At 48.1% G+C, this 22696-nt stretch overlaps 1 protein-coding gene across 1 annotated transcript; it reads right to left on the minus strand.

The window, feature by feature from the left end:
• Window positions 1–209: 209 nt before the first annotated feature.
• On the minus strand, window positions 210–22696 carry FOXN1 (forkhead box N1). The gene is made up of 8 exons (XM_036769137.1): window positions 22574–22696; window positions 21369–21839; window positions 17796–17900; window positions 14568–14698; window positions 11751–11847; window positions 5587–5794; window positions 4312–4818; window positions 210–478 (listed from the first exon to the last, which is right to left on the minus strand). Exons 1-8 carry the CDS (start codon window positions 22694–22696, stop codon window positions 210–212), a joined length of 1911 nt encoding a protein of 636 aa, XP_036625032.1.

Here is a 22696-nt window from a genome sequence, read left to right on the forward strand (position 1 = left end):
CCAGGCCTTTCTCCTAAAAAACAAGTTGGCAAAGTCATGTTGATTTTTTTAGGGTTTTTTCCCTTTTTTTTGAGGGGAGGGAGGAGCCTTTTTTCCTTCCTTCATGGGGGGAAGATGATTGATCCGTTGGTCACTGGTTGTCCCCCGACAGAGACCTGGCCCCTGGGGGATGCCGCAATCTGCAGGAGTGGCTGCGGTCTCCCGATGGCTCACACGAGTCCCATGGGCTTGGAGGTGGAGTTCAGGTAGGCTGGGGCCACCGGGTCCAGGTCCATTAAAGCTGAGTAGAAGGTAGTGAGGTGCAGGTCATTCAGTCCACTAGGAGCGCCATTGCCCTGCAGGCCTAGCTCACTGGTACTGCCTGCTGACCCTGACAGGCAGTGGGATGGCAAGCAGTGAGATGGCACTGGGGAGGATGTGACCAGCACCAGGGGGTCTAGGGCCAGGCCGTCATCTTTCAATTCCTCCCAGAGACTTCCTGGAAGGAGAATAACAAAATAAAAAGTTGCTCGATAAAGGGAATTTCTCACTCTGGGCTCCCCATACCCATAAAATCACAGCTCAGGTTCCCCAAAAATGCTGAGAGGGAAAACTATTAGGCTCTTGCCTTTACCTGTCCCCCTTTCATACCCCTATGCCCAAAGTACTCTCTGAATCTAACCCTCAATATCTATGTGACCAGCCTTTCTGAAGCTTACTCTTCTGGAAAATGGGGATAATATTAGCATGGACCTCCCAGGGTTCTTGTAAGCATAAAATGTGTGCACAGTGCTTTACAAAGGGCTGAGAGTCCTACATAAATGTTAGCAAAGGGTTCTAGGGCGATTTCTGCTTTGTTCCATTTGCCAAGAATCTCTCCAACTGGTTTGGAGTCATGATTGTCTTGTGGGTCACCCACTTTGTTCATTCTTTTTTTTTTGGAGGGGGGAAGGGAGTTTAGATCTGTGATTTCAAGGGCTAGGGAACTCCATGTGTGAAAACTCCCTCCAACAATGCAAATTATGAACTGGATTGTAACTTAAAACGTTAGTTACAGTACACTGAAAAGTAAGTGACTTGCCCAGGGTCACACAGGTAAGCCAGAAACAAGACCCAGATCCAAGTCTTCCTGGTAGCACAAAAGGCCCTCTCTCTCTGATGTGGGAAAATGTCTTAATCCAGGTATTATTATCCCTGTTTTACTGCTAAAGAAACTGAAGCTCAGTAACTTGACCAAGGTCACATGATTGGTATCAGAGACAGAATTCAACCCTAGGTCTTCTTCTAAATCCAGCCTCTATCCATTATAGCAAGGGCATCAAGCCCTTGGCCCTCTCACTGGCTGCCATTTTAGATCCCTGAGTACAGTGAGATTAAAATGTAATTGGAAAATACGGAACAAAATAGATAAAAATACAATAGAACATAGATGATGTTAATACGTGTTTTTCTAAGTTAATGTGCACAGACAGGGATCCTTATAGATAACATGTATATATACATATATACACACATACACATACATGTATACATATATACATATAACAATATACACACGTATGTATATATGTGTATAGGTTCTGTGTATCTCTAGCACTTTGCATAGTGACTGCCATAAGGTAAATGCTTATTAACTGACTAACTGATGGCCAGAACTGGGCCTCCCCGCACTATTGTCTCTCTCAACAGCCCTGAGTGACCCACATTCCTTTCTTCCTCTGTGTCAACTGCTACTGAGCTGTGTTTCCCGAGGAGGGCTTCTAAACTTTTTTTTAATCTCATGCACACCTTGGGCAGTCTGGTGAAGCCTATAGTCCCCTCTCAGAATCCGGATTTTAAACCTATAATTGTATTTGTATCTTTAGCACAGAGCCTAGCATATAATAGGCACTTAATACGCGTCTGTGGATTGACTGAGGGAGGAACAGGATTATAGATCTGCGACTGGAAGGAACCTTAGACACCATTGAGTCTAACCCTCTAATTTTATAGATAAGGAAATGGGGCCCAGAGGAGTTAAGTCACCTGCTCAAGGTCACACAGCTATTAAGTATCTGAGTTGGGATGTGAACCTGGATGCTCCTGATGCCAAGTCCAGTGTCTGATCCCCCATCCCACGTCTCAGCCCTCCTTGGGGTGGGTGGGATGATGATGGTGATGATAAGGGGCCATGGAGAAGAGGCAAAACTAATTCTGATTTTTTTTTCCTACCAAGAGAAGGCTCATCAGACTGAGAAAAGATAAACAAAAATGGTTCTCGGGGCTTTCAAAATCAAGATAAATGAGGAGATAGCTGTAGCCTCCCCCAGTTAGTTTTGGTCACCGACTCTTGGCAAACTGCCTTCCACAATACTTAAAGAATTGGCAGATGTGACTCCTGACTCAAAGTCAGTAATGTTTTAAAAACCTGTGACCATCCCTCCCATCTTTGCAAAAGTGGGGGGCTATGGGTATAAGATATTATATACACTGTCAGCAAATGTGCGAGGCCCCACCCTCCTAGCCCCAGAATGCCACAGATTAAATGTACTTCCCTCTGCCCCATGTACTTTTATTAAATTTGTGCTGATCCTTCAAGATTCATGTCCAGTGACCCTCCGCCAGGGAAACCTTCCCTTAGATCCCCAGCAGAAACGATCTTTGCTCCTTGGGTCCTGACACGGCACTTTCTTGGGACCTCTCTTATCTTACCATGTTCTCTTTTACAAATGGAGTTGGGCTAACTTTGAACCTGGGTGATGCCATCTGGGTATTAAGCAATCAGATGATTGCTGGGAAAGCAAAATATAGAACAATGCTTATCTACGGGAAAACTCCCTGGACCCTGGACTTGCTTTGGTTTTTAACTATACACAATTAATTGCCTGTATTATATATCAGCTATATCCTGTTTTAATTGTCTGGACCACAGGTGTGGTTAAAGATATAATGATATATCTTTATGTAAGCATATGTGTGTATATATATATGTATATATATATACACACATATATGCACACACAAACATACACACATCTGTATCTATGCCTACCTACATGGATATAAATATATAAAGACCATTTATATGTTATGAAGGGTAGCCAGGTGACACAGTAGATAGAGTGCCAGGCCTGGAGTTAGGAAGACCTGAATTCAAATCTGGATTTAGGGGGTAGCTAGGTGGTGCAGTAGATAGAGCACTGGCCCTGGAGGCAGGAAGATCTGAGTTCAAAGCCAGCCTCAGTCACTTATTAGCTGTGTGACCCAAGTCACTAAATCCCAATTGCCTAAAAAAACCCCAGTCTCAGACCCTTACTAGCTGTGTAATCCTGGGTAAGTCATTTAATGGTTTGCCTCAGTTTCCTCATCTGTAAAATGAGCTGGAGAAAGAAATGGCACACCATTCCTGTACCTTTCCAAATGGGGTCGTGAACACTTGGAAATGACTGAACAACAATGTATCTTACAAGTGAAGACATTTTTGAACGATGAGGAGGTTTTTGCTCCTATGTATCTCCAATGTTTCTTAACAACTAGAATACGTTGACTCCCATTCACTCATCTGTATCCTGTTAGCAAAACTGTGCCTTGTGGCAACAAGATAGCAGCAGACCAGAGTGGAAGGAGTATACCCTCTGATTTTGCTGCTTTTCTATATGAAAGATGTTCTGTAGAAAAAAGCTAGTGGAATTCATCTGTACTCAGAGATATGAGTCTCTGGGCATTTCACTTGCATTGCGAGTAAGACAACCTTTTGACTAGTGACTGTCTTGGAGTTTTTCTTTCAGGTGCCACAATAGTATCTTGGTTATTTGTGTGCATTTATCCTGCTCCCCCTTTTGTTGTTGGTTGTTGTTTGGTTGTATCCAATTCTCTGTGACCCCATTTAGGGTTTTTCTTGGCCAAGATACTGGAGTGGTTTGCCATTGCCTTCTCCAGTTCATTTGACAGGTGAGGAAACTGAGGCAAACAGGGTTAAGTGACTTGCCCAGAGTCACACAACTAGTAAGTGTCTGAGGTCATATTTGAACTCAGGAAGATGAGTCCTCTTGATTCCACACCCAACACTCTATGTGCTATGGCGCCACCTAGCTGTCCCCTGTCCCCCTACTAGATTGTAAACTCCTTGAGTATATCTTTGTATTTCCTCCAATTTTAGTAGATACCCTGCACATAGTAGGTATTTTGTTGTTAAATGGTTGTGATTTGCATATCTCCATATTACCCAGAGAACCTTTGAAAAAAAATCTCATTTGGAGATCCCTGAACCTCCCCCTCCTATATTAACAGACCCTTCTCTCCTGACCCTTGGCTGCCCGGTTGTGGTTTCTTTGGGGAAGGGGTGGTTCTTACCCTGGAAGTCAAAGTCAGTGAAGGAGGGATTGATGGTGTCGATATCAGTGCTGAGGTCTCCCTCTGGCATGAGGTTGTCCTGCATTGTTCTGGCTGGGGAGGGTTCTGATAATATCTTTATGCCATGGCTGGGTGGAGTGTGGGCCGGTAAGGGAGAGTCCTGAGGGGTGCCTGACTGAGCCCGGAGCTCACCATGCCCATCTGAAGGTGGGAATAGGGTTTGTGGGACCCCCGGCTGGGCCAAGGCTGGTGAGAGGTGTGGGTAGCTCTGCGGGTAGCAGGAGGGTGGGTGTCCTCCAAGTAGGCCTGTCATGGGGTTCTTGGCATGGATGGGGCCTGGTGCTGGGTGCAGTGAGTGGAGGGGCTGGGGAACAGCAGTGGGGTTGGCTGGGTCACACAATGCCATTGGTCTGGCAGGACCTGAGCTGGTCAGCCCTTGGGGTGGGCAGGGCATTAGAGGAGACCGAAGTTTCTCACTCTTGTCACCGATGAGTGTGTCCAGTTCTTCTGGAAGGGCCAACACAAAGAGAGAAACTCATTAAGCCCCGACTTAGCCACCCCCTGGGTTCCATATCTGGCACACCTAGCCCCCTCATCTAGCCTTGATCTTGTTCTTGGAATGTAGCTGTCAGCTTGTCACTCTGTTCCCCCCACCCGGTCCTCATCTCTCAGCTCCTACAACTTCCTTCACTCGGTACCTCACATGCTCCTCATTTATTAGCCTCCATTTCCTTCATTCCCTCCTAGCCCTCATTCCATAGCCTCCTCTCCCCCTCCTAGTGCTCAACCCTCATTCCCATCATGCAAACCCTGTTCCCATTACTGTTCTTCCATCTGTATCTCTTAGCCTCCATCCCCATCATTAGGTCTCTATTGTTTCTATTATTCAACCTTCACTTCCATCACTTGACCCCACTTCCATTAATTACCCCTCATCTTTATCCTTTAGCTTCCAATCCCATCACTCAGCCTCCATTTTCATTACTCAGATTTTCCATTCCCAACATTTATCCTCCATTCCATCACTCAGCCTCCATTTTCATCACTCAGCCTCCATTTTCATCACTCAGACTTTCCATTCTCAACATTTATTCTCCATTCCATTACTCAGTCTTCATTTTCATCATTTAGACTCTCCATCCCCACCACTCAGCCCCCACTCCCACCACTCAGCCCCCATCCCCACCACTCAGCCCCCATCCCTACCACTCAGCCCCCATCCCCAGCACTCAGCCCGTTCTAGCCATCTTCTTTGCTCCTGGGCCCCAGCCTCACCTGGCTTGGCCATGCTCTTTCGAACAGCGATGGGGTCTTTCCTTTTCCACTTCTGCAGCTCTTCCTGCATCTTGTCGATCTTGGCTGGATTGAGGGCCCACAGGCAGCCCTTTCGGGATGAGCTGCCTGATTTGTTCTCCACCTTCTCAAAGCACTTGTTGAGGGACAGATTGTGGCGGACAGAATTCTTCCAGCCATCCGGGGCCGTCTGTTGGAGTCAAGGAGAAGGGATGGGCAAGAAATCTCTGAGCTCACTCCCATCTCTAAGACCCGAGCTTCCCAGCTTCATCCCCTTCTGGGGCCTTAAGGCACCCCAGAGAAGCCTACACGGGGAGGCCACTCCCCCTCCTCAGCCTAACACTGAACTTCCTGGGCAACCATGAGCACATGGAGACAATGGACCATAGCTGGAGAGGCTCCTGGGGGTGGGGAGTGGGGTGGGGGGAGTCAGACTGCCACAGGGCTAGAATTGGAGGGCATCTCAGAGGTCATCAGTTCCCTTATTTTACAGATGAGGAAACTGAGGCCCACAGAGGTAAAGTGACTTGTTCAGACTCTTGCAGCTAGTAAATGGCAGAATAGGATTTGAACCCAGGACATCTGAATCCAAACACAGTGGTTTTATTTTTTCTTTCCAATGAAGCACACTCTATAAGAGTTTGTGTGAATGTGTTTTTTCTGCCCTCCCCCAGCTTCTAGGAGTATCTCTGAGCCACTGTGTGTGACTGTATGTATGTATGTGTGTGTGTGTGTGTGTGTGTGTGAGAGAGAGAGAGAGAGTGTGAGTGTGTGTGTATGTCCCCTCCCCAAAACTGAGGCAAACAAGCAGGCTGGGGGTGCTCCTGCTAGCAGAATAAACACCCATTATGTCTTGTCATGTCACCAGAATCATAATTGGGCACACGGGGGCCTGTAAAAACCATTAGGCTGACTCAGTGTGGGGAGAGGGAGAGGTGGGTGTGTGTATGTTGGGGGAGGGGTGGGCCCAGGCCTCCCTGGCCTCTGCTTTCTTTGCTCGGGCACTCGGAGGAAGGGGCTGCCTTGGGAGGATCCCCAAAGGGCAGCCTGGGAGAGAGAGCGCTCCCCTTGGTTTGGGCTGCCTTCCATCTCCCCCAGGCCTCCTCCAGCCTGGCTCTCGCCCCCACTTGGTCCTGCCCTCTCTGCTTTTAAGCAGCTACTTCTGCTTAATGAGGAATCACCACTCCCTCCTTGCTCCAGGGAAGAACATGAGGGCTTAATCATTCCCAATCAAAGCAAGAGTGAAGCAGGCCAGCAGCCTCCTTTGCTACATGCTACAGGTTGGCAGAGGCGCTTTGGGCAGCTTTCCTGGGCCACTTGGGGCGGGGGTGTTGAGGCGGGTTTGGCCTTTGCAGGTTTCTCAGCCAGCTGCAGGGGTAGGATGTGAGTCCTGGCTAAGTCTTTGGAGGGCCGAGCTGTTCGAAGGCAGGAGGAGAACCCAAATGATCTCCAGAAGGCCCTGAAGGCCCTAAGGAGGCACTGAATTGTTTTCCTTTTTTTTTTTTTTTGTGGGGGGAGAGGTTTAGGAAAGGGGCTGAGAACTGATCAATGAACCTAAGCTCAGAGGCAGGGGTCTGGCTGAGAGGATATTCAGAAGTCCTTAGGGATTGGAGAAGAGGTTGTTGGGAAGCTGATTCACCTCCTAGGTACTTATTCTCAGCCCCCAAGATGATGTCCCCTTTGCAGAGTCATCAATCAGCCATGCGGAAGGTGGTTAGTGTGTTAATGGGCACTATGTCCATTTACAATCCCATAAACTGGTGACTAGGGGGATGCTCTCCACCTCCAGTCCCTTTGCTGGGGGCCCTGGCTCTTCCTGTTTGGAGAAGGGAAGGTTGGATCCTACAATTATATTGAGTGGCCTTACTGAGTCCCTGTCATGAAGAGAGACATATCCCCTGTCATCTAGGGCTCAGGGCATCTGGGATTTACTTTCTCCCCTTGCTACCCCTCCCCTCCCCAGGGAGAAGAAGAACATCTGGAAAACAAGCTTCCCCCTGGCTGTCGCCCTCCATTGGGTGGATCACCTCCCCAACCTAACAGCTCTCTGACTTATCTCACCATATTCCTTTGCCTCTTTCCTCCACCCCTCTAACTCATCCCATTGCATCAAAAACAAAAAACAAAAACCCTAGTTGTAGGGAACCACAGTCCTCAAAAAAATATAGGGGGTAAGGATGGAATTGGGGTTAACAGGGGAGTACCAGGTAGCTTTGGGGTGAACTTCATTTGGAGTATTTTCTCTGGAACGGAGAGGTTCATTGTGGAGAAAAAGACAAAAGAAGCTTTTCAGAGTAGAAGTTCTGAACCTGGGGCCCTTGGACCCATAAGAGGTTCAGGAATAGATTTCAGGGGGAGGTCCATGAACTTGGATAGGAAAAAAGATTACATCTTTATTTTCGTTAATCGCTAAGTGAAACTTATTACTTTATTTAATTGTGAATTTTTAAAAAAAATATTCTGGAAAAGGGGTCCATAGGCTTCACCAGACTGCCTAGAGGGTCCGTAAAATATAAAAAGGTAAAGAATCCATGAATTAGACCAACCATGTCATGTTACATGTCATAAAATCATGGGATCTTAAATCTAGAGCTGGAAGGAGCCTTAGAAGTCATCTACTCATTTTACAAGTAGGAAAACTGAGGCGGGGGTGTGTGACTTGGTCACCCAAGTTCAGTAATTAGCAGAGCCAAGATTCAAACCCAGGTCCTTTGACTCTCCCCCCCTGCCCCCCCAAATCTCTCTTCCATGGCACCATATTGCCTCATGCCATTTCGGCCAGGAATGTGGAAGCCTTTCTTCTTTTGGCCAGCCATTCCTCACCCTCTTTTGCCCCTGTCTTCAGTCCTTCAGAAGGAGCACAGAGGCCTTTGGAGAACTCATGCTAGGTTATGCCCTCTACCCCACCTAGCATGAAAGCAAGCAGCAGGACTGGTGTTGAAGGCAATGCTTGGTTTCTTGGATTGATGGGACTGTCCCCCAGCATGTCTTCATTGACCAAGTTACCCCTTGGTAATTAACCTGAGCATCCTTGGTCTGTCCCTACCTCCCATCTGCCATCTTTCTCTGCCTTTGCCCATCTGAACTGGGGAGACAGTGTGGGGACAGGAGTTGGCCCTGGAGTGAGAGGAATTGGCTTCAAACCCAGCCTCTGGGGCTTACTACCTGTATGACCTTGGACAAGTCCCCTGGACCTCCTTTATTTCATTTGTAAAATAAGAATGTGTCTAGACAGCCTCTGAATGGGCCTCAGTTTCTTTCTCTGTACAATGAAAAGATTGGACCAGATGGCCTCTGGGGTCACTGCCAGCCATAGACTGAGGATCCTAAGATTCTTCACCTCCCTGGTTTCCTCCTTTGTAACATGAGGGGGCTGGATTAGATGGCCTCCGAGGTCTCTTCCAGCTCCAGAGCCAGAGTCCTCTGATTTCCCCATCCCCAACCTGAAAGATGTTTTCTCCCTTAAGTCAAAGGTAAACGTAGCAAAGAGTGATGTAACTGGCTAAGAGCAACAACTGGAATTAAAAAAAAAAAAGCCGTCCAACCTCTTCTATTTCCAACTCTATAAAACAGGGATTACATGTCTCCTAGTAAAAATAATTAAGCCAGGAAGATGAGCTGGGAGGAGAAGGCTGGGGGAGGGAGGGGAGGAGCAGGAGGAGCAGGATGGGAGTCAGGGTGGGGAGCTCTGGGCTTCCTGGGGGAGGCCGATGAACATGCAGTGGGCTTGGGAGGGGGCAGTCTGCCCTCTTCTGCCAATGGTCTGGCTCCCTGAGGACCCAAGTTTGAGATTGCCTCTAGGGAGTAGATCCCTTGGAAAGACTGAGAAGGATGCAGCAAAGTACTGGGACTCAGACAGATGTCCACTTGCTCCTTCAATCCTGCCCCTGGAATGGGCTTTGAGAGAAGAAAGGGATAGGGATGGGGTTTGTGATTTCCTTGGTATAGGGAACTCCCAGGTAGGGAAACTCCCTCTACCAATGCAAGTCAGCACCTTCTCTTCCCTTGGTCATTTTTTTTTCAAGAGAAAACGCCTAGAGCACTGAGATATTAAATGATTTGTTTGCCCATGGTCACACAACACTAACTTTGAGTCAGAATTGAGTCTTCCTGGCTTGAGGCCAGCAGTCTATCTACCACACCATGGAGGTATACAGTGGGGACAGGGGAGGGAGCTCCTTACTCTCCCAAGGAGGGTATGGATGTAGAATCCCTTTTGTTTTGCAGATGATCATATGGACTGGGTAGCTCCTGAGGGACCCTGGGGACTCTGGTATTATCTTGGCAGGACTCTCTGAGAGGGTCTCACCGGGGTCTACAGGTTTTTCAAAAAACTCTAGGGATTATATGTGGTTCTTGGGTTTTTTTTAATTTTCAGACCAGCTCCCCACCTCCTCCCCCACCCCAAGTTAATAGGTGTTTAATCGAATGAGCTGGAGAAAGCAATGGCAAGCCAGTCCAGTATCTTGGCTGAGGAAACCTCAAATGGGGTCACAAAGAGTTGGACACTGCTGAAATGACTGAACAACAGCAATAACACTTAGACCATTCACTTAAAAAGATTGGGAAACTGAGTCTGTTGTGGGAGGTAGAAACTCCAAAATGGTGGATGGAAAGGTGCCATTACTATTATTGGCGTTCTTATTATTATTTGTGATTTTGGACTATCCATGCTACACTTTCCCCTTTATCAAGGAAAGAATCAACAGTAATCTATGCCGAAGAGGGCTGAAGCCTAAGTAAGTACTCCTGGAAGAGTGTTGTGGTTGACTCCCTAAAGAAAGGAATTTCTCCCTTGTGGAACAAGAAAGCAGTGGGAGTGTGAAGATGGGGGCTTTGTCCCAAAGACAGGAGCTGTGTGAGTCAAGGAAATGTGGTCTGGGAGGTGGGAAGGGCACTTCTGACTCTTGGCTTATGGACAGCTCCCTAGTTCTTTGATGAGCCGCAGATCTCTGGGGATTATGGGGGAGTGTGGGAGGAGGGGTGGAGAGGGAAGAGAGAAGACCCTGGAGAGAGGAACTTGGCATCTTAGCCTTCTCCCAGGATGGGTGATAGAGAGCAGCAAAGAAGCCTGAGCCCCCAGCCACCATGTTGCTTTAGTGTGGGCAGGGGACTGGGGTGAGAGTAGTTTTCTCAGGGAGAAACCATTGCATACCTGGGACAGAGAGACACGTGGCTAGAAGGTCAGAGGTGTTGTGGATTTGGGCTAGTGAAAAGGGAGGCTTCCCCATCAAAGCAACTCATGGGGTTGGCCTTGACCCTAAATTCTAATCCAGTTTTCCCCCTAACTTGCGGTGTGATTCTGGGCAAGTTTCATATCTGTTCTACTTCCCCATCTAGAGAGAATCTTGTCTGTTTCACCAGAACAAAACCTATTTTTTTTCCCACCCCAAAACCCCTCTGCTAACATTGGAAGCTCAGTTCTCTAGATGGCTGGTAGGGTAAGTATGATTCCTGGGCTTGGAAGGGCCTCTACAGACATTAAGTCCATGGCCTTGCCTCCAGGCGGGACTGCACCCCTGCCACCCACAAGAGATCCTTATCTCTTTCCAGAAAAGAAGATTGGTGCTACTAACCTGGCACCCCATGGCATCTTTCACAACTGTCTCCCAACCAAATTCCTTAAGCTTTTAATGATCTTCCCTACTAAGTTGTCAGGGTCCTGTGTGTGGGGAGGGTGAAGATTGAGAGCTGTGGAAAAAATCCATCCTTTCTTGGAGCCTCTCATTCCTTTTGTTGAAGAAGGAGGAGTTCTAACCTAGATGTTCAGTCTGAGTATCTTGCCCTCTCTGTCCTCCCCATTTCCCCATCTGGGGAGATCTGGAGTTGTCTTACCTCTCTTTGGGACAAGACCTAACAGAGGCCCCTTTGATGACATCAGGAATTTGATCATCATGCAAGGGATGAGGAGGAAGAGGATGGAAATGGAAGAAAATATGCTTCCTTGCTCTCTCAGTTCCTTAGTCTAGCTAGGTGGGATAACTGTATTGAGGCAGTGGGTTTCTACTTCCTGGTTCATGGGAATAGACTGCGCTTAGAGAATGAGCTTGGCTGCGGGGTGGGGGGGGCGTGGGGGGTGGAATGGGGGGCGCGGTTAGGCTTGGGGAATGTCAAAGCCAAGCAGGCAGGCTCATAGTTGGGCTTACCTTGAAATAAGGGAAGTGTTCAGTCATAAAATTGTAGATCTCACTGACTGGAAGGCTGCCAGTTTTGCTGTTCTTGAGGGCCATGAAGATGAGGATGCTGAAGGAAGAGTGAGACCTCTGTAAGTCCATACTTTTACACTGCCTCTCTCCTCTTCCCTTCTTGAGCCCTGCTCAGTGGCAAGCATGCCTATAGAATATACACTTCTTGAGGGCAGCTTTACCTCTCTACCCCCCGTGCTTGTTTTAACAAGTTAGTCCACAAGCATTTATTAAGCACTCCCTCCCTCCCTCAAATCAAAGTCAACTGCAAGTCATGTCATCACTTCCCTGATGTCATGGTCCTCTTGGAAAATGAAGGACAAACACAGCGACAACAACAACTACGTGTTAGGCACTGTGCTAAATTCTTGGGCTAGAAAGAATAGTGAAAACATGGTCCCCACCCTCAAGGAGTTCACATTTTAGAAGGGGATACAATACGCAAGTAACTATGAACGTACAAGATATATACATCTTGTATAGATGTATATAGGGTGGATGGGAGGTCATCTCAGAGGAAAGGCACTAGCAGTATGGGGAGCCAGGATAGTGGGTGCTTAATTAATGTTTGTCCGATGAAGAGAATGGAACTGAGTTTTGATTCAGCGTGTTAGGCTTGCATGAATGCACTGGAGCAGGGGTGGGGAACCTGCCTCCTCGAGGCCATGTGTGGCCCTCTAGGTCCTCAAGTGCGGCTCTTTGACTGAATCCAAACTTCACAGAACAAATCCCCTTGATAAAAGGATTTCTTCCGTAAAACTTGGACTCAGTCAAAAGGCTGAGCCCAAGGACCTAGAAGGCCACATGTAGTCTCAAGGACACAGGTTCTCCACCCCTGCAAGTCTGAAGACTTGGAAATCTATCCCAGTTCTGTAGCTTCAATGATAAGTCACAGCCTCTTTGGGCTTCATCTATCTCATACGGCAAATAGAAATATCCCCTGATATCTACTGTCTCATGAGGATAAAATGAAAGGAGAAAATGATTTATTAAAGGGGATGGCTGGGGCAGCTAGGTGGCACAGTGAATAGAGTACTGGCCCTGGAGTCAGGAGGACCTGAGTTCAAATCCGGCCTCAGACACTTGACACTTACTAGCTGTGTGACCCTGGGCAAGTCACTTAATCCCAATTACCTTGCCTTCCCCCCTCCAAAAAAAAAGGGGGGTGGCTCTCTGAGAGAGACGAGAAAGAAGGATACAGGGGGAAATTTGAGCAACGTAAAAATAGAAGATATCAATTAAAAACTCAGTTTTTTTAAACGAAGAAGGGGCACTACTCTGAGCCTTTTTGGAAGGTGGAAATCTGAGGGATCCTTGCAGTTTTGAGGAGATGATCGACCAGCTTTTGATTATCTATACTAACGTCAGAGTGCCAGGACATGGACGGATCACCCCAAGCACCAAATAATGCCAAAACAATTTTTCTTTTAGAGAACATTCCATGATCCCCGGGCCTCAGTTGGCCTTCCTAATTCCATCTGGCTTAGGCTGTTATTAGTAAAAGCAGTAATAATAGCTTGCATTTCTATAACGCTTTAGCATTTACTATCCTGTGAGATAAGTAAAGCATCATCGTCACCATCATCATCATCGTCATCATCTGCACTTGGCAGAGGAAGAAACTGAAGCCCAAGGTCAAGGTCAAGTGGCGAAACTAGAGGTCTCCTGGGCCTCTTTCTATTATACTGCCTTCCCCCTACATTAAGGTAGAGCTGAGCTCAGGTTGACTGACAGAGGGAAGAAAGTGCCAGAAATGTAGTGGGTGTTAAGAGAGCCAATGTGTAGTCTCCTTTCACAGCCCCTACCCATCAGCCACCAAAGTGTGTAACCACAAGATGAAGCATCAGTGAATGCCTATAGTGTGGGGAAGAGTCAGTAACCCTTGGAGACTAATGCCCACAGGACTGAGTCAGTGTTGTAGATGGGACTCTTGGTCATTTGCAGGTTGGATTAGACACTGGGGTTCTGAGGTCCTTTCTAACTCTGAGAGTCAGTGAAATCTGACTCTATTCCTCTTCAATGTTGTCCTTCTAGACAGTTGTCTATCATCTGAGTCCTGGAGCCAGGGCTGAAGGTGGGAGGTTGGAGCAGGAGGAGTCAGGGGTAGGACACCCATTATAGGGTCTTACATGGTGTTAGAGCTGAAAGGAATCTCAAAGTCATAGATTTTGTCTAAAGGTTATCTAGGCCAACCCCCAAATTTTATAGATGAGGACCCGAGACCTGGCTAGCTTTGGTCATTCAGGGAAGGGCACCCAAGTACTTGAATAACTGTCTGATTCTCAGTTCCACACTTTCCACTATCCCACAGCACCTCCTCTAGGTCCAAGCCCTGGTTTTACAGAGTAGGGAATTGGAAACCATTAGGGGAAGTGACTTGTCCAGCTTCCCAAGCAAGTCTGTGGCAGAACGGTCACTAGAATCATCAGATCCAGGGATGGGAGTGATCTTTAGAGGCCCATCCAGTCCCCAAGTTTACCGAAAGGGCAACCTGAGGCGTAGATTGTTGAAATGGATTGCTGAAGGTCACACAAGCTATTAAGCATCAAAACCAGGATTCAAACCAGTCCTCACACTCCAATGCTGTATCCATTCTGGTCTCCTGATTCCCACTCTAGGGATCTTTCCATCCCACCTGACTGAGTCCTCATAGCATCCTGAGTTCAGAGGGGTTGAGTGCAGAGTGGGGAAATGGGAAGAGAGGCAGTGATTGGGGGAGAGGGGCATTGGGAGGGAAGGCTGTTTGCCTGGACCAGAGAGGAGTCAGGGTATGGTTACCTGTATGAATAGATGGGCTTGGGGAACAGTGGCTGCTGAGACTCCACGCTGGCTTGAGGGGCGATCCTCTGGTACGCATAATGTGGGGATGGGAGGTAGGTCATAGGGTAATTGCCATTGCCAGGGGAGTACTGTAGAGAGAAAGGAAGTCAGCATGGCAGGGTTTGTGGTGAGTTTGAGCTTCTCCATCAAGATAGTGGCCCCTCCCCTTGATTCCTCCCTAAAATAGAGACACATCCCCAGAAGCCCGATGCTTCTGATTAGCCTGATGCCTAATGAAAATACAGGCGGCAACTGAAATCCAGAGGAGATAACAACATTGGAAAAGCCAGATGGTATAGTGAATAGAGCACTGCACTTGAAGTCAGGAAGACCTGTGTTCAAATCCCACCTCAGACATACTATCTGTGTGATATGACCCTGGGCAAGTCATTTAACCACTCAGTGCCTTAGTTTCCTCATTTGTAAAATTAGGAGGTTGTACCTCTGAGGGACTTTCTAGCTCTGAATCTATGATCCTATGATCAAGAATGGGGGGCATATATGTGGGGGGTCTCTCATATCCTTGTTAGTTGATTCACTCCCCCTCATTTGCTTTCACTAATCACAAGATGGCTAAGTTTTGCAGGGAGTGAATGAGATCATAGCTTTAGAGCTGGAAGGGACCTTAGAGTTCTTCTAACCCAACCTCCTCATTCTATAGATTCTATAGAGGAAAGGGAGGTTCAGATGGGGGGAAGTGATTTTCCCAAGGTCACACAAGGTAAGATTTTAACCCAGGGTCTTGACTCCAAATCCAACACTCTTCTGTTCCACCTGGGATAGGAATTGATCTTCTATGTTTGGGCATCTTGGGATCCAATTTTCTGGGTCCCCAGCTCACTCATAGTCCCCTTCTCCCTACAGTGATCTGGCCCCACATGTTCCTTGGTCACTACAACCACACAGCTAGGACATGGTCCACCCTTGGACCAGTGAGTGACATAGAACACCCCAGAGAATTCTGTCCTCTCTATTGGGTAGGTCATCCAATTCCCCTCCCTGCTCCTCAGTGCTCTGTCCCTTGCCTACATCTCTCTGGCCATAGCCCCTGAAATGCGACCATCACCATTAGCAGTGGCAGGGCTCGGGCATTCATCAGTTTCTTAGCCCTTTTATGAGTTTCAGTGGCTCCTTGGAAGGGCAGAAGGTGGTGGCAGGGATGGGGTGGGGATGGAGGGGGCTGGTTTTATGCGGCGTGCGAGGGCTGTGAAGTGTCAGGGACGGGCCTTTTATGGGGGGGTGGGAGACTTCACCTCCCCAAGGTGCTCTCTGTGTCTCGAGCTTTTCAGGTCACCTGGAAGGAACTCAGGGCTGAGTCACCCTCTACCCCAGGCCCCATAAAGCCCAGGGAGGGGCCATCTGGTTCTGGGCTTGGAATCAAAGCAGGCACTGGACTTTCTGAAGCATCTGATAGAGGCCCAATCAGGACGGTGCCTGGCTATTGCTGAATCCTTGTTAGGGACTTGGGACTTAGTTCCTGAAGCTCCCCTACACCCCAATCTCTCCCTGCCCCCCGAAAAGCTTCTTAGCACCTACGTCTGTCTCTTGTGCCCTCCTTTCTCCCTCTAGACCAGATGCTGTCCAAGTTCTGTTTCCAGCTCGAACGTTCTGAGGTTTCTCTCGCTCCCTTTCTCTCCTGGTTAGGGAGAGTTCTACTTGTCTACACCTGGCACTCCTGCTTTCACTGCAAACGGGGCAAATGCTGCTGGAGAATTGGGGAATGAAACCTGCTCTGCAGGCAAGTCTTGTCCTAGTGCCAGGCTGCAGGTGGATGTAGATGGGTGCAGGGCATATCACTTGCTCTGTCTTGCCCGGCTACTCCCGGGAAGCGTTTGAGCTCCTCCGATGTGGGGATTTTTAAAAAACTTTTTCTACATCCAGCCAATGCCAGTGTGGGGTAATCACTTGGTATCCCAGGCATCAGGGGTGGAGCTTGAGACCAGGGGGATGGGAAGACGGGCCAAGGGAAAATCTGGGAAAGGAGGACGGATCAGAGCAAGGAAGGAAGAGAGCTTAGGTTTCATAGATTTGGAGTTGCAAGGGGCCATAGAGACCATATAGTCCAATCTCTTCATTTTCTAGACCAGGAAACCAAGGACCAAGGTGGTTAATTAACATGGCCCAGGTTGCACAGGTAGTAATGATCAGAGAGGGCTTTCTCATATAATATCAGAGCTGGAAAGAACACTAGAGATCCCCTCACCAAACCTCATTTTACAAAGGAGAAATAAGACCCAGAGAGAAGTGACTTGTTCAAGGTAACACAGTGGATAAGCGGCATATTTAGGATAAGAACACAAGTAACAACCACACTAGCGTATAATGTTCTTTGTACCATGTTGTATGGCCTCCCTTACTTCACACTTTCCTTCTCATCTCTTCTCATCGTACTGTCCTCTGACCCTTAATTTTAGGTACCTTTTAGCATCATCTCTATCCTTTATTTGGTCAAGAATTCTTCTTCTGTCCTTATCTGTGAGGGGTAACTCCTTCCCTTTTCATCTGAGTTGTTTACACTATGACCTTTTATATTCTGATCAGGTATAAATTGGTAGCTCATTGTGGCATATGGTGTGAGATGTTGGTCTAAACTTAATTTCTGCCTGACTGATTTCATTTTCTCAGCAGTTCTTGTTAAAAAGGGATATAGTTTGCATTTATTGAAAACTAAGCTACTATGTTTAATCGCTCCTGGATCTTGTTTCTCCCTCTCCGTCCCCAACTCTCTCCATGGATTGCTCTGTTTCTATCTTTTCCCCTCCTGGAATGCATACCCTAGTTCCAAGTGCTGTTGGTTTGGCTTCTCTTGAGGCTTAGGCCACCTAACTGGGATTTCATAACTGGAGCAGAAAATCATCCCCCTTACTAGGGTTAAAATTCCCTCTCCTAATTGGTCAAGTGGGCTTTATTACATCCCCAGGGGCCTATATGTGAGGTTGAGCATCTGAGGATTTGGTCTGTAGCTGCTTCCTTTGTTGCCTTGAGAAAGGGTCAAGAGGACTAGCTTCTTCCTGTAGTATGCCCAGGGCCATGTGCTCCACTGGCTCCTGGAAAACTCACCTACCCTCCCTGGAACATCTCAAGAGGGTCAAAATTCCTGACTAGTCCATACCTTGAGATTTAGTATCTAGATTGTCTCCTAGGCCCCAAGAGACCCTTTTGCTCTCCCCTGCCCTTTATACCTACCTGGTGGAAGGGCTGTGAGGGGCAGTACATGTGCTGGGGCTGGTAACAATACAGTCCAGGTGGGCCCTCCATAGGGGGTGGCTTGAGTTTGACCTCTGACCCGTGCTGGAAGAAGAAATGGAAAGTGACTTGGAGGCAGCAGGAATTAGTGAACAGGGCACCAAGCTTGAAGTGAGAAAAACCTGGGTTCAAATCCCACCCTAGATAGTTATTATTTGGGTGACTCTGGACAAGTCCTTAATCTTTCTGAGACTTTGTTTCCTCATCTGTAAAACACAGTGGTTTAACTCAATGACTTCTAAAGTCTCTTCTAACTCAAAATTTACAGTCCTAAATAATGGGTACATCTCCATCCCCAGGAACATCTAAAGAAGATTCCATGTCTAAGGACCAGTGCTTTACCCCAAACCAAACTCAGTCAAGTCCTCTTTCTGCCATGGTTCTTCTCTATCACCCCTTGCTCTCACTTTTCTTCTCCTCCTCTGGCTGGCAAGAAATGAGGGAAGATGAGGATGGAGCTAAAACAGCCTTTGGGAGTCATGGAACTGAAGAACATCACAGCTGTCATGCACAGCTCCCTCCTTTGACATAGGAAGTAAGGGAAGTCCAGGGAAGGAAGGTAGCTGGCCCATGGTCCCACAGCTATGGGAGACAGAGTGACTCCTAGTCCTAGGCTCTTTTCATTATATCATGAAATCTTCCCTACCTCCCTATTGCTCATTAGGGTGTCGGACTCATGGCCACAGATGCCCCCAAGTGCACTGACTTGTTAAGGGCCACAACATCTTTGAGGAAGGGCCAAAGGACAAAGGCTCGACACTGAGCTGCCATCTCTTAGAACCCGAAGGAGAATTGGATTCAGGAGGCCCCAACACCAGCTGCCTAGCAGAGGCAGACACAGTGTACCCCAAGCCCCCAAATCCAAATTTCCAGAGAGCAGGATACCAAAGACCTGCTAGAGTGGGTACTGTCTCCAGGATTCCAACAGGGAAGCCATGAGCTACTTAGAAATGTCGAGAATGCTGCACTTGGAGGACCTGGGTTCCGATCCTGATTCTGACACATATCAGTTTCTTCCTCCACGGAGACAATATTAGCTATAGGACCTACTGTGTGCCACACCACCAGGTCACTGTGAGGCTGAAATAAGAGGTGTATGTGTACCTTAAGTGCTTTGCATACTTTAAAGAACTATATAAATGACAATTATTATTTTGGTAGGAGGGAGGGAATTAAATGTATGATTTAATTGGCCTAAGGAATTCCCACTACCAAAGCAGGTTGGCAACTTATTGTCCTACAGAGTTACCTAGAACACCGAAGATTGAAGTGATTTATCTAGGGTCACACTGCCAATAGGTGGCAGGGGCAGGATTTGAACCTGGGTCTTCTTGACTCTCAGGCTGGCTTTCTGTGGATTAGGCCAGGCTGCCTCTCCTATGATTGTTATTATAGGGAAGGACATGCTCACTTAAATTGGAAGAAGGATGGAGCCGAGGCTAGCTCTCCCTCACTAATGTGAACCATCTCAGGAAAGCTGAAACAGCCATGTCCAAATTGGTCCATGATATCTGCTTTGCTTGCCCTCTTCCAACCTGATGGAAGTGCCACCTCTTTCGTGAAGCCCTTCTCAGGGCTCAGTGCTTCTCCTTCTAACACTCTGTATAGAACCTCTGGTCCCTCATCTGACCCTTAGCTCCTTCTACCTTCATTATTATTATTTAATTTTTATTAATTAATTTTATTATTAATCAATTATTAGCTCCTTGAGGACAGAACCCATGTCCCGTTCATCTCTGCTGACTTTCTACTGTACAGAACACAGTAGGTAGGAGATCAATAAATGTACCTGGGTGATGATCACAAGATGAGCCTGGGAGCTGGCATAGGATGTTGGAAAGAACTCTGGTCCTGGAGTCAGGGATCATGGGTTCAAATCCTGCCCCTGATGCCTATTACCTAAACGTCCTTATAGTGCCTACTACGTGTCAGGCACTGCGTTAAGCACTTTACAAATTTTATTTCATTTAATCCTCACTGCAGCTCTGGGAGGTAAGATGGTGATACTGAGGCAAACCAGAGTTAAATGACTTGCCCAAGGTCACACAGTAAGTGTCTGAGGACAGATTTGAGCTCAGGTCTTCCCGACTCCGGACCCACTGTGCCGCCAGCTAGTTTAACCAAGCTAAAACTCCCTGGGCCTTGGGTTCCCCATCCGCAAAATGAGAGTATCTGAGGCTTTCATAAGAAATTGAATCATAGACCATCAGAGATGGAAGTGATAGCTGAGACGTGTGGCACAGTAGAAAAGGAGCTGGATTTGGTGTCAGAGGACCTGGGCTTGAATCCTGCCTCTGGGTGACCTTGGGCAAGTCTCTTCACCTCCCTGGGTCTCAGTTTCCTCCACCGTAAAAATGAGGAGCTGGCTTAGATGCCCTTTGAGGTCCTTTCCAGCCCTGGAGCTACGCTCTTGTGATCTTGGGTGGGCGACCTTGGGCAAGGTCATCAGAAAGGGTGGGCTAGAACAAGCGAACACCGAGGAATATAGTTTGCTTTTGTTCCCATCTTTGATGGATACAAATGGGATGGGTTGGAGGCCAGGAAGACTTCTCTGGGTAGCTTCAGGGGTCTGGGGCGACTCAGGAGAAATCCTGCCTGGAGACAGGAGGATGGACAAGTTGACCTCCTGAGTTCTCTTTCCAGGGAGGTCTGTGCATACACCTGAAATCTGAGTGGGAAGCCAAAGGGAGGGGCTCAGTTCCCAATTGTATGTTCTCTTGCATGATGGCTTTGGCTGATGGGATGAAAAGAACCTCAGATTGGAAGCTAGAGGGAATCTAGATCTTAGAGGTCTAGAAGGAACACTGAAGAACATCTAGTCCACTCCTTCATTTGCCAGATAAGGAAATTATGGCTCATAGGACCTGGGTTTTCTGAATTCCAGCTCTACTTACTATTCTATCCTCTATCCCCTCTGTAAAACTAAGGATTATATGATCCTGAAACCCCTTCTCTTGCTAGAACCTATACCCATCAACATATCCATGGACTGGTGAAGTCCTTGAGGTAGTTGCTTCCACCATCAGTGCTGATTCCCACCCATCAAATAACAAAAATAAATCAATGTGGATAACCTAAAAATGACTTCTTCTGTGCTTGTGGAATGTGTTTTTGTACCGACATTTACATATGGGTGTGTCAGATATGCTGGAGAATCATGACACTTCAAACAAAAAATAATGAAACCACACCATAGAGACCTGACTCAGGAGTAGCTGGGAAGCTGTCCAGCTTCCCTGCCCTGTCAGCCCCCACCTTCCTGTACCTGGCCATGACATTCCTCCCCTTCCTTCCCCTTCCTCCTCGATGCTCTGCTGGGAGCCCCAAGTGAAGTCTAAAGCTGAGCTGTTTCCCTCCTGGCTCACACTTGCCTTGGGTGGTGTGGTGGGGTGGTGGTGGATGGGAGAGGGGGCCCAGAGCTGTTTGATTTCAAAGACCTTCAGTTGGGCTGCTGCTTGGGGATGGGGCAGAGGACAAAGGAAAGAGATAGGGCCCAGGTGGCCTCTCACTCACCATCATTTGTGGGCTGTGCTCCTGGCTTGGGTAGTGGGGGCCATTGCACCAGGCAGCAGCCTCTGCCGAGAAACTGGGGGCAAATGGTTCCGTGTCCCCAGCGCTGGCCACATCCTCAAAAGTCTCCATGCACCCCGGGCTCTTGAAGGAGTGGCCGTCCAGGCCAAGGGCCGGATGGGCCTCAAGAAAAACGTCCTCATTGAATTGCCGCTTGTAAGGATGGAAGGGGACACGGCTGCCTTTGAGGAAGCGTCCGGGGCTCCCTGCCACTGGCCCGTCCTCATAACCGAAGCCCTGGTATTTCTCCGACTGGGAGAGCCGGAATGCTGTCTGGCCCGGTCCAGTGGGGAAGTGAGTCTGGAGCTGCTCTGGGCACGGGGAGGAAGGGCTGGGGCTGTGGGAGGAGATCGAGGGCTCTGGCTCTGGCTGGACATCGCCTGGGTAGGGTGGGCAGCTGAAGCCAGGGTTCTCCTGGAAGAGGAAGGAGATGATGAAGATGAAGATACCTGCTGGCTTTGGAGGCCAACCTGGAGGGGGCAGCCTTAGGGTGGGACCACTGGTTGTGCCACTAAGGATAAAGAATCAGGGAAAGGTGGAGCGCCTGCCCTCAGGCCATTCTGAGACAGATAAGGGACACAGGATGTGCTCTTCTGAAGCTTTTGGTCTGTGATGCAGTGTGCCATGGACACACATGAGGTTAGCATTCAGGAGACCTACTGTGCGCTAGTCCTGAATCTGCGGCTGACTCTCTGCACCTCAGCACCCTAATGCAGGGTTTGGATCAGATGGCATCTAAAGTCCCTTCCGGGTCTGATATTCTGTGATCTATAATTATGTGATAATAATTACTGACATTTGTAGAAGGCTTTTTGCTGTGCTAAGTACTGCCCAGATGGTCACCTCTGATCCTCACCAAATAACTGATCATCATCATAGAAGCGACCCCTGAGGCCATTCAATCCAACCCTCTCATTTTACAGATGTGGAAACTGAGGCTAAGTGACTTACAGAGTCAGATCTGGGAGCGATGTTTTACTTGGGAAGTTTCTGAGGCCTAGAGAGGAAAGGACTTGGCCAAGGTCACACAGATAATAAGAGCTGGGATTTGAACTCAGGCTGACTCCAAATTTGGAGCTTGTCCCACTTTCCACTGTCACTCAAAGTTGGGAGAGTGGCCCAGGGCCCCACGCCCACCAGGTACTTACACTTTGTGGGGGTGGGGAACCCGTGGCCCTTCGGGTCTGCATGAGGTCTTCTCGATGCTCTCCCTCGAGGCTCTCCGGGGGGGTCAGTGGGATCTCAGATGGTTGTTGGAGCAGAGAGACCAT

This window comes from Trichosurus vulpecula, chromosome 7, assembly GCF_011100635.1.
Source record: "Trichosurus vulpecula isolate mTriVul1 chromosome 7, mTriVul1.pri, whole genome shotgun sequence".
NCBI lineage: Eukaryota > Metazoa > Chordata > Mammalia > Diprotodontia > Phalangeridae > Trichosurus > Trichosurus vulpecula.